Here is an 18,115-nt window from a genome sequence, read left to right as displayed (position 1 = left end):
GCCTGGGTGGCTCAGCTGGTTAAGCATCAGGTTGTGATCCTGGGGCCCTGGAATCAAGTCCTGCATCGGGCTCCCTACTCAATGGGGAGTCTACTTCTCCCTCTACCTCCCCTTCCCTATCTCTCATGAATAAATGAATAAAATCTTTTTTTAAAAAACCACAAAAATTGGTTATAAAGCACTTTCATGTACTCTGCTTTCCTTCTAACAACCTGAAAGTGGGTCGAATATCATGATCCCCATTGTAGGGTTGGGGACTCACACAGACTTGAGGTTACAACTGTGTGACTACGGTCAAAAGCTAGTGAGAGAACTAGCTAGCGAAGAGAAGCCAGCAGATTCCGTTTCCCATACCATCACGCTGCCGTGTGAGATTATGAAGAAAGACAACCTGTGGCAAGTGAACACAGTTTATCTCTACCCCATCAACTATCTGTGAGGCCAGTGCCGAAACGTGAGAGTTAAACGTCTCAGATGTCTGGGGGGAAACAATTTTTCCTGTTTACACGGCTTGGAGTTAGAAGGCAGCTCTAGTGTCATCTTTTCCAAGCTTAAAACAGTAGGTACAGCGAAAAGGAGTTTACTCAGCTGCTGACCAGAGCCTGCGGGGGTGCCCCACGGAGGCTGGCCATCTTTAAAGCGCTCTTGGACGACGTGCGTGTGTCATACCTCCTGTTGACAAATTACCCCCCACCCCCCGGCACCGAGGTAACTGTGAGCAGGGAGGCAGGGGTGTTCGTGGAAAACAGCAAGAGGGGACTGCGAGGCCAAAGCTTTGAAGTGAAGATATAAAAAGACATAAATTCTGTTCTGGAAGTTCGGAGAAGACCCTCATCCAGGAATAACACAGACACTGGGAGAAGTGGCCCCGGTCCCGAAGGCAGCACGGGCCCCTCTGGAATGAAAATGCACTGAGAATCCCAAGGAGCCAAGCTGCGCCTGCGTAAAGGGGGTCACTTGTCACTCTTGACAGAGCTTGGGGGATGCACCTGGTGGACAACCCTTAAAGACTTGTCACGAGGATGCAGAAAAATGCAGTGCATCATAGGACTGTGGCAGAGCTCGTACAAAAAGCTAGAACGAGCTTTTATTTGAAAAAGGTAGGGTTTATGGAAAAGGGAATGGGAGTCTATTACAAGAGAAAGTGCGGGGTAGGACCAACGTCCCTGGTCCGAAAAAGGAGAGAAACAGAGAGAAGGAGAAAAGGGCATGAATTAAAGGGGAAAATGTGAATCCAAAACCAAACTTGGAGTAAAGGGGGAAGGTGCTTAGGAGGAGGAGGACCGATCACGAGGTGGCAGGAATGAAATCCGCAGGGTGAGTGGGGACTCGTGGATGCAAGCAGCCTGGCTTTCTCTCCTGCCTGCTCCTGAGTCACGCTGGGTCCCCGGGACGTCTGTGTTGTTTCCCCATCACCTTCCCTGGCTGTGCAACAAGAACACTGGTCCTCCGTGCCCAAGAGACCACAGGGATATGCAAATGCTGGCTGACCGCTGAGCCTGGAAAGATGAAAAACTGTGGCTCACCAGCAGTGAGGCAGGCTCAGATTTTGATGTTTATGAAATCTAGGATGCTGGGGTCCGTGGAAGGAAGGAGAGCTAGAGTATGCACCAAGAACCTCTCTCTATTCCTTGGGGACTCCAAAGAGGCAAATCCTATTACTGTCTCTTTCCTACAGCTGAAACCTACAGAGATTAGGTGTAGGAAGGTCACACAGGCATTAAGTGGGGTGACCAGAACTACAATCAGAGCCCACACTCTTAGCTGCCACCTGTGGAAACAGCAGAGTCCAGAAAAGCACAGGGCACAGGCTGGAAATCCTGAATGAGAGCTTGGGATAACGCAAGGGATCAAATCCACCGTGCACAGATGCCAACATCAGCTGGATACAGAACCATGTTAAGATACTCAGAGCTGGCACACGATTGGAAATCACAGCAGGTTCTCCTGTTAAGGCCAGGGTAGGAAGGGGTGAAAGGTACATGTAGGAAGGGACTGAATATGTCGGCCACTTGGCCGGGAACTCCCGCGAGCTTCCCAGGCTTGTTTTACTCTTCCTCCCACGCAGAATATTCTCTGCCTAGCCTGAGAACACTACCAACATGCATTCATACAGCCTGAGGAACTTAAAAAAAAAAAAAAAAAAAGAATGACAGAATGATAGCTTTAAGGAACCTCATTGGCTCCCCCTCGATGCTTCCAATAGCACAGGTGTTTAAGTGACACTATTCATGGCAAGTCGGTGAAACAGGTCAGGTCTGACCCACATCTGTTTCCTTTGGGTCCATGATGTACAGCCAGCATAATCTCCTGACTATGAAAGTACAGCCTCCAATAAGACATACCTGATCTTGCCATGTAAAAAACCAAAAACCAAAAAACAACAAATGTTCCCTTCTAAATCTCACTTAAGCACGTCAAGATCTGGTGGTCTCAGCTAAAACATCTTTATACACCAGTGGGTAAAGAATTTCAGGGTTTGGCCCAAGTGACCACCACAACTGGATTATTTGGATCTTCCTACTGGCATGACTGACATGCTCAAGTTAATATACCATGAAAGGAAATCCTGAGACCAGAAAAAGGACTTTGAAAGAATTTTCTGCTTATTTTTTTCTCTACCAACTTACAGAACCTCATGTTTCAGGATGAATATGCATTCTATCTTCAAGAACACAGCGATTTTATGTTCGGTGTTCTCCCACTTGAGGACATGAGTTTCCTCCTACTGTTATCTCCCTGGGGAAAATTAAGTTGTTAACAATTAGTCTAACAAGAGATTTCTAGAAAATCCAGAAATTTCTAGCAAATTTCAGAAATTCACTCTGGGGCTAGAGTTGACTGAGCAGCAAGTCACTCATAAGACCTGTAGAACTTATGTGGGTGGGCAAAGTCCCCCCATGTGGTCCCTCCCAGTACAAGCCTCCAAAGCACCTGCCCTTGTAGGTGATACTCCCATCAGGCTGAGAGGCAGAAAGCACCAGGGCAAACACAGTGGATCCTTTTCCTTTTCACCCTTGGAGAAAAGCAGGAAGTATCTGAGCTCCTAGTGGGCAGCTTGGGTCTTTCCTGTCAAATGGCACCCATTAAGGTCACACTGCCCTTGACAAAGTGCAGCTCTGCCTACTACAAACCACTTTCTCAGAAAGAATTGTTCTTGATGAAGTGGAATTTATATGTTTGAAGCAAGCAGCCTTATGAGATATTTGATAAGGTTGAGTCTGTGGTCTTGTTCCTTTATTTCTCCAGGACATTCCTTTGCCGTTGGTGTCTGGACTTAAGGGCACACTAAGATATAGAACAACGTTCATTAAAGGATGCCCCGACTTCATGCAATGAAGCATACTGAAATTTCGAAGAGAATGGAAGTCAAAAGCCAATCGTTTTAGAAAATTAGATAGGAGGGGCGCCTGGGTGGCTCAGTGGGTTGGGCCTCTGCCTTCGGCTCAGGTCATGATCTCAGGGTCCTGGGATCGAGCCCCGCATCGGGCTCTCTGCTCAGCAAGGAGCCTGCTTCCTCCTCTCTCTCTGCCTGCCTCTCTGCCTGCTTGTGATCTCTGTCTGTCAAATAAATAAATAAAATCTTTAAAAAAAAAAAAAAGAAAATTAGATAGGAAAGCAAGCCTTTTTACTTTCTTCTTATATGATGTATCATATATAAAGGATTATGTTTAAATGTATACCACTAAAAGGATAGGAAAGAATAGGAAATTTGAAAATAGAGCATCACAAGTCAGGGTACGCTGCTGACCACACATAGATTTGAGTAAAAAGGGCAAAGGCACATTATTACTATATAATTAGCTAAGCTCTCATTGATTTTATGCCACTTGATATTAACAAATTGTCACCCCAAGGATTAGCATGGTATAAAGAGATGTTTCAAGTGTCAAAGGTATGCTGTGACGTGTGTAAACCTGGTGATTCACAGACCTGTACCCCTGGGGCTAATAGTAAATTTAATAAAAAATTTAAAAACTTAAAAAAACATTGAAGTTACCTTAGCTCTGTATAGAATATTTCATCTTCAACGAACGAATACAAATCATTCCGCGGACAGAATATGAACCTAGCTAGTCCTTACATGGTGTCTCCTACACGGATGCTTGTAATCACGCTAACTCCTCACAACCACCATAGGGGGTAAATACCATTCATGCTGTCACAGGCTTACAGATAGGGAAACTGAGGCACAAAGAGGTTAAGTAGCTTGCTCATAGTCCGGTAAGTGCAGAGCAGGGAACTGAACCCAGGCACCTCGGCTCCAGTATTGCCAAGGCTTTTGTCATCATAGCAGTAGTTCTCCAGTTCGGCCTATGCTGGAATCCCCTGGAGGACTTGTTAGCACACAGATCACTGGGCCCACCCCCAGAGTTTCCGAGATGGGGACTGATAATTTGCATTTCTAAGGTTCCCAGGTGATGCTGTTGCTGATGGTCTGGGAACCACACTGTGAGAGCCCCCAGACCTACAGCACAGCCCGGCTGCCTTGAATATGACTAGTATTACCCTCACCTGGTTTTTAGACTTCAGGTGCAAAGCTAACTGCTCTCAGGAATTCTTGTTCCTCTCCCTCAAATAGTGCAAAACAAATGTAGAATGCTCCACAAGTAAATGTTTGATTGTTTTATGGATTGGCCTTACCCTCAGGGAGTTATCACGTTAGACTAATAATCAGAATCACAAGGAAGATCAAGTCCAAAGCAGCAGTATTGTTAGAAGGCCTGCTTCTCTGTGTCCAAGACAGGGAGGGAGGGGGAAAGCGGGTTCCTTTATGCAAATTCCCGCTACCTGACCTGACCTCTTTGGCCACATAAACAAAACAATGTTCTCTTTAACTGAGGTGTGCTCCGACATGCCCTAATGATCAAAGACAGACAGAACTTCTGTCACATTTTCAACATGTTATGTGCAACTGTTATGTTTTATTTTCATCACCAATCCTACATTTCCATATCCTATACAATATGGGGAAACAAAACAGAAAAATGCTGATCATTTGGGACTTAAAAAAAAAAAAAGATGTCTCCCAAGATAATCTTAGCCACCACCACGGCCGGCCTCCTACAAGGCTGGATATCCTGGTAAGAAGACGCACGTGACTAGAGCAATCTGTTTCTGGGAAGGAATACTACAGAAGGCTTAGTTTCCAGAAATAAAGCCGGATTTTCTCTTCTCTTCCATGTTTACCAAGTGGGAAAACAGTCCCCAAACAACAGTCTTTCTTGCCTACCACATCCTGACCGCTTCTCCCCCAAATGCAGCATTCTTTTGAGTGTAAACACCTCTTCATGATAACCTTAATTCCTCCCTGTGATATTCTCTTCCACACTATGCCTCTGCAAAGAATAGAACTTAGGCTAAGGAATAAGGTTTGGTAGCTGCTTGTGCTTTCTGCTTTAATTTCAGGTAGATCATTCTAGGTATAATAGGATTTGACTAAAAGGACAAAACTAACTAGTTACATAACCCAAGCTGTGGGTCAGTTGTATTATCCCTTTTTTCAGGGGCGAAGGAACAAATACAGAAAAGCTCAATGCCTGCCTGAGGCCCACACTGAGCATGCCAGAGATGATCAAATCAGCAACTAAGATTTCAGGAGTCCCCAAGGATCATACTTGGGAAAGCCAGATACAGAAAGAGAAACAGGTGTGGCTGGGCACAGCGATAAAAGGCTCTGATTTCCCTCTGTCCCAACTATAGTAAGGTTCTTCCATCCTGGCTTTCTCAAATTTGCCCTTCTCTTCAAAAAAGAACACAGTCTCAGGTATCTCACTTATACCTCAGTGAAGATAAAGCTTCATGTTGCTTCACTTCAGCAAACAGCACTGAAAATCCACAAGTATTTACTGAGTGATCAATCCACAAGAAACGCTATTCTAAGGAAATTACTCACTCCGATCCTGGAACGGGATCAACTGCCAGGTTTGGGTCTTGTTTCCTGAACTACACCATTTGATTAATGAATCACATATCAATATTTGTGGGGACTCACTACAAAGATTTCAAAAAAATTTTTTTTTAAATCTCATGTTTCAAAGACATATGCTTCTGGTTATGGTGTATCAAACTAACACTCCCACTAAGGACAACTAAAAAAATAAACCTGTTTGTAGTCATCTTAGAGCAACCAAGATAGTCAGCACTTGATGGGTCAAGACCACAGAGAGAAGAAAAATACATGGAGGTATTGTCTTTGTATTGCCTTTTCATTTCAGGGGATTTGATCCTTCTTGGCATGATGCATGAATATCAAACAGAAAGGAGCAGCAGCCTACAGCTTGGAGTGATATCACTGGCTAGGAACAAAAATTGGAGCCTCAGGAAGCTTGGACCTGAAGGGCTAAGATCCCAGGGGAAAGGGGCTGCATAAAAGTGAACTCACAGAAGTTTGGGTTCACTTCCTATTGGACCTTGGCTCTTCAAGTCCTGGCTGCCTGGAACTCCAACATGTCCATCTGAGAGAGTTGCCAAATATTAGGCTGTACATGCATGGAGTAGGAAGCTGAGAAAACAAGCAGAAAGAAACTGCTTAGAGGACAAAGAGCTAAGCAGAGCTTCTGGCAGTTTCTCAAAGCTGGTGACTTAAAAATTAGAGTTCAGAGCCCACCAAGGAAGAGGAGCTCTGGTAAACATCCTAGACCTTCAGCTGAGACCCCCCCCCCCCCAAAAGGGCTAAACTTTAGGAGAAAAGGAAAAACCAGAAACAGATAATCCTTAACAGATCTTTAAATACCCCACTGGAACAAAAGAATGAGGCGATCACCCTGTATTCTGTCTGCCTTCCAGAAGAAAATGAAATCCACTCTGGAAAGAGATAGCAGCATCTATATATATTTTCCATAGATCATGGCCAGAACTTAATTTAAAAAAATTATCAGGCATGCAAATAAATAAAACCAAATGAGGAAAAATCAAGGGAACAAATAGAAAATGGGAACAGACCCATAGGTGATCCAGATAACAGAGTTATCAGACATGATCCTTGAATCTAACCTTATATAAAAAGGATAATAAATCACAAGTTAGGCTTGTCCCAGGAATGGGAGGTTGGTTTACCATTTGGAAATCATTTAATATAGTACATCACATTAACACTCAGGGAAAAAGATCAGAAACTTTTTAAATAAAATTCCACACCAATTTCTAATATTAAAAAACTCTTAGTGAGCTAGAAATAGAGAACTTATTTATTCTAATAAAGAGTATCTACAAGAAAATTTTTAAGAAACATCATCCTTAATGGTAAAATATTAAATTTTTCTCCTATTAGATTCAACATCTGAAAGGGATTTCCAATCTGAAACAAAAATTTGAATCAAATTCAAAATTGAACTGAATGTCCAGTCAGCACACTAAAACAAGAAAAACAGAGGAAGAAAAAAATATATAAGAATTATAGAAGAAGAACTAAAACTGGTATTTCTAGGTGACATGGTTATATTGATAGAAATTCCAAAATTTTGCACAAAAATTTTTTAGAATAATGATGTGAATGTGCAAGGTTGCTGGATATAAGATCAATATGTAAAAATCAACTATTTCTTTTTTTTTTTTACTTAAAAATTTTTATTTAAAAATTTTAAAAACTTGACAGAGATATCACAAGTAGAGAAGCAGGCAGAGAGAGAGGGGGAAGCGGCTCCCCGCTGAGCAGAGAGCCCGATGCAGGGCTCGATCCAGGACCCTGAGACCATGACCTGAGCCGAAGGTTCTATACGTGGACAAAAACAGGCACTGAAATTTTTAGAAGCTAAAAATACTATTATAATAACATAAAAAATCTTCAAAACCTACAATATTCTAATGATCCATAAATAATAGTAATCCAGTAAAAATATTCAAGACATAAAAGTTACAAAATATTACTGAGAAAAGTGAAAGAAAGCCTAAATAAATACCACATTTAGTATTAGTAAGAGTCCATTCTTCCCAAACTGGTCTCTAGATTTAATGTAATTCCAATCAGAAGCTCAGCAAGTTTCTTTACAGAAATTAAAATGCTGATTTTGCAATTTATGTGGTAATGCAAACGGCCATAAATAGCCAAGAAAGTCTCAGTATTTGAAGAATTTATACACCAGTTATGAAGCCTTCTTATAAAACTAAGAGAATGAAGAGCATACGATTGGTATAAAGGTCTTGGGACCAGACCCACACATACCTGGCCACCTGATTTACGACAAAGAAGCCACTGAAGTGCATGGAAAAAAGATAGTATTTCCAATAAAAGATATGAGGTCAATTATGTATTTCTATTCTTACATAACGAGGCTACTTAATCAACTTCACTAGTTCACTTAGGATCTCAAATATCTACTAGGTTAGCTCATCCTGCTGAGCTAAAAACTTTCATATCCCACTGCCTCTGGGGCATCTACTCATGTCTCGAACATGTCCAAACCTGAATTCATCCTCATTCCCCTTCCCTCACTTATTCCTGCATCCTCTGTCTCTGCGAATGGTTCAGGGGAGCATTATCAAACTAAAAATTCTGGAAAAATGTGTTTTTGCCCTTTGACAGTTATTTCCTCTCCTGAAACAATTACATTCTATTTGTGAAACAGTTCAGAAATGGTGAACTTTGTCAAAAATTCAGTGTAGCAATAATTCAGTCTGCGATTGCTCCCGGGGACTCTGCTAGCAGGGCTTCCGGGTGACCCAAGGAAATCCTTCTTGGTTTCAAAGTCCATCTCTAACGTAGCATTGCCCTGATCCCTTGACTCAAAGATGCAGGTCTTCACATCCTAAAGATAATAAAGTTAAGATAAAACACGTGGAAGGAAGGAAGGAAGGGAGGGAGGGAGGGAGGGAGGGAGGAAACTTTGCCTGTTTGACAACAGAGGAGTAGGCTGTGATATTGTTTACACCAGGAGGAACTGAGTTTTAAATCTGGGAATTAATTCTCGCTCTCCAGGTCTTCCACAGACTGCACCATGATAGAATGCAGGAAAGTTATCATATACACAGAGGACAGACCATCACTGCCAGCCACGCTGATGCCAAAACATACAGGGTAGAAAATGGAATTTCGAAACTAGCAGAAGTAAGTGGGCTAATTCATGTATCAAATAGGGCCATCTTTCAGACACCAACATTTCTGGCTGGCTTTCAAGAGATGCTGTTTGACTTTGACTTCTAATTATACAAAATTCAATTAAGAAACAGTAAAAGTGTTTTTAACCAAACAAGAAATGTAGATGAAAATGATATTCTTGAAAGGCCTCAAAATTGCACTATTAATCTGAAAGGTGCTATAAAGGTAAAGATCATGAGTACATGTTCTGAAACGCAACGTGCTACCACCATAAATACAGGTTGAAGGTATTCAGAGCAGCCTTTCAACTCCAAGCTGCAGACAGCTCAGTGCGTAGGAATTTGGGGAGAACAGAGTAAAGTCAATGGACAAACAGATAACACTTGGAATAAGTACAAATGCTTTCGCATACATTTTCTTCTAGTCTTTTTCTTGTCCATACCCTTCCTCCAGAAAAGCGGACAATAGGTAAATGCTTGCTCAATAGATCAACAATAGAAAAGCCTGGTAAGGGGCGCCTGGGTGGCTCAGTGGGTTGAAGCCTCTGCCTTTGACTCAGGTCATGATCTCAGGGTCCTGGAATTGAGCCCTGCATCAGGCTCTCTGCTTAGCAGGGAGCCTGCTTCTCCCTCTCTCTCTCTGCCTGCCTCTCTACCTACTTGTGATGTCTCTCTGTCAAATAAATAAAAATAAAATCTTTAAAAAAGAAAAGCAAAGCCTGGTAAGTCAAAGAACCAGGGCCTGAATTCTAACTGACACGTTTGCATCCCCAACTGACCCATCTCACTGCACATGCGCACAGAAGCACCCTCGGCACGTCTGCATCCCAGCTAAGCAGACGGAGATGAGGGACGTCCACTCAGGGGATTGCTTACCTTTTATTGGTGCTTCACCTTGACCTTGGGACTGACCCCATGTCATCGGGGTGACTTTTGGGAAACAGCAGACAACACTTGGACTTGGCTAAACTCCTATGGGCCAGGTTTCATTCTCTAAAAGGTAACATGCCTGCCCTGCTTATCTGACGGGGTCAGTGGTTAAATCCTAGCCAGGGAAGATGTCAGAAGACTCTTCCCAAACTCTAAGGGCTCTGTAGATGCCAATTTCTACCAGTGTCCTCATAAAAACAATGATTTATAACACCAGATAGTAACTCCCTTTGCTACTCTGATTTAACCGCACGTGCTCTCGGGTTGCCGACCCAGCCCTGCTCACTGGGGTGCTCCAGATCTTTTCACGATTTAGTCTTATCTCAGGGCTTATTCTCAGGTTTTGACTGAAGTATCCAATGTTCCCCTGTTCTGACTCAAAGCACCAGCTATTCACGTAGTCACTTTTTGAATTTACCTGGCCTGGTGATTTCTTAGCAGTTAAGAGGAATATGTTTCTGCAGGATTCATAGCTATGGCCAATCTTCCAAGAATCTTTTCTCACCACCCCCTGGGTCAGGCTTCTTAGCTGCTTTACTATCAAGAGGCCCAACACCTAATTTCTGCCTCAGCTGAGGTACGACTCAGCATCGAAAAACCTTTTTTTTTTTTCAAGGAGGCCAACGATTTTTGTAAAACAAACAAACATTAAGTTAATCCATCAAATACTACAAATTTCACTCACACACAGATTAGACAAGTGAGTTTCTTCCCAAGCTGGGAGGATTGTTTTTAGCCAGGATACCCCAAGACGGTACAGATGGGGAGATCAAACCTTGCCCAGAAGGAGTCCTGCAGTTAAATCTGGAGGCCCCTGGAAGAACTTCAGGGCATAGCAGGAGGCCTGGGCTCCTCGCCCACTGATAAGAAAAGAAAATCTCCTGTTGGCCAACCTGGAGCCCTTTAAAAGCATGAAATTCTCCCAATCCTCCCCGTATTTCCCCTTTCCTATGCACAAAAGTTCAACACATCCAGTGGCCAGATACTTCTGTCCTAGAAGGCAGGGAAATGACAACTCTGCTTTGACAGAGTCATCAAAGGTTAGGACTGTTTGGGATTTTGTTTTCCGAACTCACTGCTGGCCTCCAGAAAGTATGACACCACCGTCTCAAGCGCAAGGCAGCTGTTCGGTTTTGGCTGGAGTTCAATATAAACCTTACAAACAGTCTGCTCGCTCTATTTTTTAAATAATAATAATTTTGAAAAATCCCATAGTTTAAAAAAATCCTAATCTAGTGTTTTCACTTTAAAAAACCTTTCCTGCAGAACAGAGAAAACCATGTATTCCAAACCGATGTCTGAGCCGGAAAGGTACTAGTTGGTTATTTTTACCAGATACAGTGGACAGATAATTAGGCAGATTGAAAATCAATGGCTAAAGAGGCCCAACGAATCACCACTATCAGTTCTCTCTGAAATAATAAGACAAAAATCTATCAGTGATTAATTTATTATTTCAAAAGAGGCCCTCGATGGTTAAGTCATTGATGATACTTTTGTTTAGGGGTGAAAATCAGACATCAGAAAAACCTTCCCTTCATTCTGAAATGTTAGTTATAGATACCACAGTGGCTATATTTTACTTTAACTGGCCCTACTAAGAACTCACATACAGCCAACAGTTCTTTTTTTTTTTTTTTTTAAGATTTTATTTATTTGACAGACGGAGATCACAAGTAGGCAGAGAGGCAGGCAGAGAGAGAAGGGGAAGCAGGCTCCCCGCAGAACAGAGAGCCCGATGCGGGGCTCGATCCCAGGATCCTGAGATCATGACCTGAGCTGAAGGCAGACACTTAACCCACTGAGCCACCCAGGCGCCCCTAACCAACAGTTCTTATAATCAACACCATGACGTGTCCCCAAAGTCTGGCATGTGTCTTTGCTTCTTCTCCGTTTCCCTCATTACACGCTCGAACATGCGCAAGGGCCAAACGTTGGCAGCGCTCTCAAAATAAGCCCTTTATGGGGCAAGTTAATGTTTGTTATTATTTTAGTGTGCCTGTTTGTGGCAGAGCCACACACAGATCCCTAAGTCCAGGAGAAACCAAAGTCATTCCTCAACCTTTGGACATTCTTGGGAAGTCAACAGATTTCCAAGATCAAAAGCAAGAATCGGATGTGGTACATGAAACCAAAGCTGGCAAATCCCTTGCAGAGTTTGTCTGAGCTCTCTTCCTTTAATTGCTATCAGCCTATTTCTCATGTAATTGCCAGGCTGTCTCACCACCTGCTGCGTCATGCGCACTGAGAGTGCAGTGGTGCTAGTTCCCACCCAAACACTGAACTGACCCCCAGATACGAAGCACAAGTCAAGGTCACTGCCTTGCTTTCTGCGTGCTACAGGATCGAACTAGCGGCTGCCATAGTTCTTCCCTTGGCCCTTCTATTCCTCCAGAAATCCCTCCGTGGAAGTTTTTCTTTATTGGTAGACAGCCCCAAGAGCATACTCTGTTGAAGTTCTTTTGTAAAAACAGTCTGGCCTCATTTCCAAAGGCAAGACTGTTACAGACACAATGGGGAAGGATAGCGTATTGTTTCCTTGTATCCAAATGAGAAGAGATAGATACATTCGACACACACACACACACACACACACACTAGATCATGTATGTGTATATATTATATGCAAACACACAGCTTTCTAGTAACTTGAATTAGTATCATTTGTAAGCATTTTACATGACACTCGTGTATGAGTTTATTTTTGCTCCCCTCACCCATCATTCAAAGCAGGCACTGAGCCATGGAGGGAAATGTTTTGTCCCCAATAAGGCATTTGTTCTCCGATCACAAAGGATGCTGAGTGGATACTGTCCATTGGCTTTGCTCAGGAGAGGAAAACTATTTGGAAAATCTTCATTTTAGTAACAAAAAAGTAGTCTGGCTGGCTGAACACTACCATTCAGAGCACATCCCTCATCATGTTCACACGATGCCCCTGACCTCCAAACGCCCTTCCACAGACATACTCGGGGTTAGATGATGGCAGGGTGAGAAATGGGGGCCAGCCCCACCCGTTGGGGTTCCTTGAGCCTTCATACCTGTGCTGATGCTCCTGCAAGACTTGATAAATGCTGATAAGAAAAGTTTGGTTTTTAAAACTCCCCACAACACAGTCCTTGTAGATGCGGAATTCTGCAGCCGTCACCGCCTCACCCTCAGGAATCTGGGATAAGTTGAACTTGAACTCTTTGTGGTGTCGCTGGCCAGGGGAGAACTCCTTCTCGTACTCCACTATAAGATTAAACAAGAGAGAGTGACAACTATTGTTACTGGACTAAGTGCCACAGGCTCACCTCAAGAAAGCTGCCCCATTTCCATTCATAAGTGGATTTTACCGGTTACCAATGGCTTAGGAGAGGGATTAGGGGAGGAGGGCAAGGACCAACAGTGGCTGGGCTGTCAGACGGGCTGAGATTAAAATCCCTCATTTTACCCAAGGATTAAATAAAATTCTTAGGTTTTATTTGGTTGAAATACCTCACATACTTGGTTGAAGTCAGCTGCATGAAAGCAAATTATGTAAACTCTTGGCTTCGGTTTTCCTCACCTTCGGAGGCAGGAATTAACAAGGCTTCCCAAGGCAGTGGTGAGAATGGAGGAAAGGATAAATAAGAACGTCCCTGGTGATCTTGGCCCCGGTGACCCCTTTGTGGCCCCCCCTTTCCTTCCTGCTGCCTGGCCCCCTCAGGTTAGGTCATCTCCCCCCATCAAGCAGTTGGCATGACCAAGGGTGCTCCTGAGCCGAGCTCTGGGAGGGGGGTCTCAGGTGGGAAGGGAATGAGCTACGCATCGGCCTCAGCCCGAAAGGTCCAAGAGTCCTCATTATTTTGCCTGCTGTTCAGTAGAAAGTTTTGTGGGGGAGTTTAGGGTAAAGCTTCAGAGAAAATGCTGCTCTCACCAGAGTACACTGCCCTCCTTCTCCCAGAACAAAGGGAGGGCTGCCGGGCTCAGAGGCCGGGGCCCCTCCACTCAATCGCAGAACCCAACTGTGAGGACAGACACGTGGAAGCGAATGACCAACAGTCTACCTTGCTATTTTTTCTAATGCTTTTCTAAAAACTGGGCAAGAATGGAGTCTGAAATCTTTTCTTTTTTTTAATGAACTCTTTCCCCTGCACAAAGACACACTATGGAAAACTACACCCACTAATGACCATTTCTCAGAGTCGGGCTTCCAACGGTCTATGTCAAGTCCTATGTGACACAAGCGGTATCAACCTCAGAGCTTCCCTCATAAACGCTGTAAAAGAGAAAAAGGACTGCTCTGCTTCCCACCATAAATCCTTGACTCTTTTCTCCAGGGTTTGGAAACACTTCTGCCCTACTGTTCCTGTTAGTTTTTTTCTTAATGGCAACCGCAGTGAAATCTCATGAGCAAACTAATCCTTCATGGCAGAGTGTTCCCAGGGCTGTGGGTAGGGGGAGAAAAAAAAAATCAAATTATTTGCTACCTCCAACTGCCCTTTTTTCTCCCACTTATGTTGTTCTCCATAATCACTAGAGAAAAGCTTTGGAGATTTAGTTTCTTTAAAAAAGAAAAAAAGCCAATAACTCTTTACAAGAACATAAGGCCTCAATGGCATTTGCAGAAGCTGAGGAAAGTTAAGCCATCTATACATAGGAGGTTTTAAATAAAGAATTTCTGAAACTGCCATGGGACTATGCTAAATCTTTTAGATTCAAGTTATCTCTTTTTGGCGTGAGGGTTGTAAAAAAAAAAAAAATAAGCTTTGACTTGTGTAAGAGCTTGATAAAAGTTAAAAAAAAAAAAAAAGGTCTAACCAGAAAGTAAACCATGGTTCAGTCCCAACAAAAGAACAGGTTTTCTAATTAATGGCTAAGCATGAAAAGCAATCTTGCTGGCGAGTTCACTGAAGGACACCCATACATGAGGGTGTATCGCTTTTCCCTACGACTGATCTCCCTTTAAGTGTGATATGTTATCCATCAGTGGTTAAAAAGTGAATCAAATCTGATTTCCCAAAGAGATTAAAAAAAAAGAAGAAGAAAAGAAAAAAAGTCACATAGCTTTTCCTTAGGGCCTTTGGGGTACTTAAATTTTAAAATCAATAAATAAAAATACATTAAGATTCATTCAAAAGAATCCATAAGAATTCCTCAAGGAAGTCTTTCAATTGCTATGAATATAAATGACAACTACAAAGAAGGAATCATAAATCATGGCTGTGACTCAAGATATAAGACAGTGACTTAAGACATTTTGGTCATAAGAAGTAAACAAATTTCAATAAATTGGAAATGCAGTAGTTAGTTGTAGAGAAGTGCATCATCACCACACCTCCCTGTATTCATACTGTTGGGTGGTATCCCCCTCCCCTGAGGTGGGCTCTGTGACCTTCTCTTGACCAATCAACCAAGCAAAAGTAGTGCTCAGTGACTTTCAAGCTTTGAACTTCCTTCCACTTAGGTTTCTTGGAATGCTTATCTGGGGGAAAGATGGTTACCATGGAAGAAGTCCAACTACTCTGAACCTCCATGCTGTGAGGAAGCCCAAGCTAACCACGTAGCAATGCTGTATGGTACATGAAGAGACAGATGAAGGGAGAGAGGGAAGAGTCCAGTCAGCCTCTGACCACTTCAGCTGAAGCACCACACCTTTAGCTAAGATGTCGTCTTAGATGCCCACTCCAGTGGAGATGCTGGAGGACTCCAACCCCCGCTGGCATCTGACTACAGCTGCACGAGAGACCTTGTGTCAGAATCACCCAATTGAGTGTAGTCATTTCCCAAGGCTGTGGGAGATGACAGCACATTGTTTTAAAGCCCCTGTGATTTGGGGTGATTTGTTACACAATAATAGGCAACTGACAGAAGAAGAAAAAGGAGGACAGGAGAGGATAAGAGAAAGAGAAGGGGAAGTCTCATCTTGCTAGGAAGGGGGGGAAGCTGCATACAATTCATAAGGATTTTGAAATGCTGGGAGGCAGTATGTATGACTAAGGAGGAGCCCTGGCAAATGCTCACAGACAAACATGAAGAGATAAAGAATCTAAAAATGAGAAAATAGGAGCATAGTTCAAAGCCTTCACATTACTACAATATGGATTAGAATGCACTGCTTTATACGAGCATTTTCCCACTTCTCCTCCACTGAGAAGCATTCTGGAAGCATTCTGAATTTTCTTTTGCCTTTCCTTTATCTCTTAGGCGATTAAGGAGCCTGACTGCCCCCCACCCTCGTTTTAAGCTCTCTCACTCAAAAACTTCACTCCTGATTGGGAGGGAGACAAACCATAAGAGACTCTTTTTTTTTTTTTCTTTTTAAAGATTTTATTTATTTATTTGACAGAGATCACAAGTAGACAGAGAGGCAGGCAGAGAGAGAGAGAGAGGGAAGCAGGCTCCCTGCTGAGCAGAGAGCCCGATGCGGGACTCGATCCCAGGACCCTGAGATCATGACCTGAGCCGAAGGCAGCGGCTTAACCCACTGAGCCACCCAGGCGCCCCCCCATAAGAGACTCTTAATCTCACAAAACAAACTGAGGGTGCCGGGAGGAGGGGGATAGGGAGAGGGTGGTTGGGTTATGGACATTGGGGAGGGTATGTGCTATGGTGAGTGCTGTGAAGTGTGTAAGCCTGATGATTCACAGACCTGTACCCCTGGGGCTAATAATACATTATATGTTAATTTAAGAAAAACAACTGAAAAACAAGAAACAAATTAAAAAAAACCTTCACTGTCTTCCGAACTTCTGTTTATGCCCCTTGGCCAGAAGCTATACCATCTTCTTCCCTCTTCCTCACAATGCCTCAGCCACCGTGCACTGGAGTTTGCCTGGAACTCCTTTCTCCCCCAAAGTCTTTTGCCTCCAACTGAATTTATATCATGTATTTGCTGATGTCTCATAGGGACACAAGAAAGAAATGCCATTAGGTCACTGCCTACGTGTGCATTTAAAGACCTCAGTGGTAAAACTGTAATGTTTCCAGTGAACTCTGCATCCCCCGCCTTCAAGCTCTAGGATTCTGGACTCTTTTAATCTCAAGACAATTCAAAAATATGAGAGGTACTGAAAGGGACTGGGCTGAGTTCTGAATTCAACACTCAGGACCTATTTTGCAGCCCTTAGCATTTTAGCTTTTCACTGGTGGGGCCAACACGTGGTAGCCAATTAAGCACTAAAAACAAGCATCAATGAAGTGTCATGCTGTCAAACTGGTTCTGAATTCTAGCTCCCCTTTTCCTGGCTTCTGTGATGCTGAGCAAGACATTACCCAAAGTCTCGGTTATCAGTTAAATGGCAATAATCGTAATTCTGAGGATTCAGGGGAGAAAATCTCTATGAAATAGTCAATGGTAGAGTATGTACTCAGATGTTAATTGTGATCATCAGCTGATGTTTGAGACTCTAGCCCTACTGACTTAGAGTATGCCTCTGCTGAGTAATTCAAATTTATTCAAGAGCCTTTAGATAGGGCCGATCAATGGTTCCTCTAAATTACCTGTTTAAGTTGAAGAGATGCATTCTGTGTAAAAGGTAGCAAGTGAAATCACTACCATGAGTATTACCAGCCTTGGTGTTTGTCTCATGAATACAGTTCTGTGTTCTCTGAGGCAATAATTCCTGGAATTTTTCATTTCAAGGACCAGAGAAAATATTTTTCAATGGTAATGACCCTACACAAGGTCGTCTACTTTTTCTGTTTGCCATTTGCTAAGACAATAGAACAAGACAACAAACTGCATCATTTTAACTCTATGCTCATTTCTGAAGGTTCTCTTAACACCAAATAAAATAGGATGTAATTGAAGAACATATACAATCCTTGAAATCAAATATGTTTAGCTTTATACAACTCACTCTATCCTCTCTTTCTGCCTTTGACCATACCAGCTGAAATTTCAGACCAGCCCTGGACCTTTGACCAACAAGTAGGAACCACAGTCCTAAGGAATAAAAGTTACTAGTTGAGGATTAAAAATGTAAGTTATGTAATACTAAATATACAAAAGGATATATGCAGTTTATGGAGGTAATGAGGCATCATAACAAGGAACTGAGGAGGGGCACCTGGGTGGCTCAGTGGGTTAAAGCCTCCGCCTTTGGCTCAGGTCATGATCTCAGGGTCCTGGGATCAAGCCCCACATCGGGCTCTCTGCTCGGCGGGGAGCCTGCTCCCCCCC

At 43.1% G+C, this 18,115-nt stretch overlaps 1 protein-coding gene across 1 annotated transcript in view; it reads right to left on the bottom strand.

Annotated features, from left to right (window-relative positions):
* The window catches only part of LOC111156661 (bone morphogenetic protein 6), a 147,959-nt gene that overhangs the window by 15,277 nt on the left and 114,567 nt on the right, over positions 1-18,115 (bottom strand). The window contains exon 2 of the mRNA XM_022517690.1: positions 13,008-13,200. Coding sequence (XP_022373398.1) covers positions 13,008-13,200 — 193 coding nt within the window. The remainder of the gene's footprint in view (positions 1-13,007; positions 13,201-18,115) is intronic.

This window comes from Enhydra lutris, unplaced genomic scaffold, assembly GCF_002288905.1.
Source record: "Enhydra lutris kenyoni isolate GAN:26980312 unplaced genomic scaffold, ASM228890v2 scaffoldscaffold48, whole genome shotgun sequence".
In the NCBI taxonomy this organism is placed as follows: Eukaryota; Metazoa; Chordata; class Mammalia; order Carnivora; family Mustelidae; genus Enhydra; species Enhydra lutris.
Note: the sequence above shows the minus strand (reverse complement) of the source record. Positions and strands in the feature narration are given on the sequence as shown.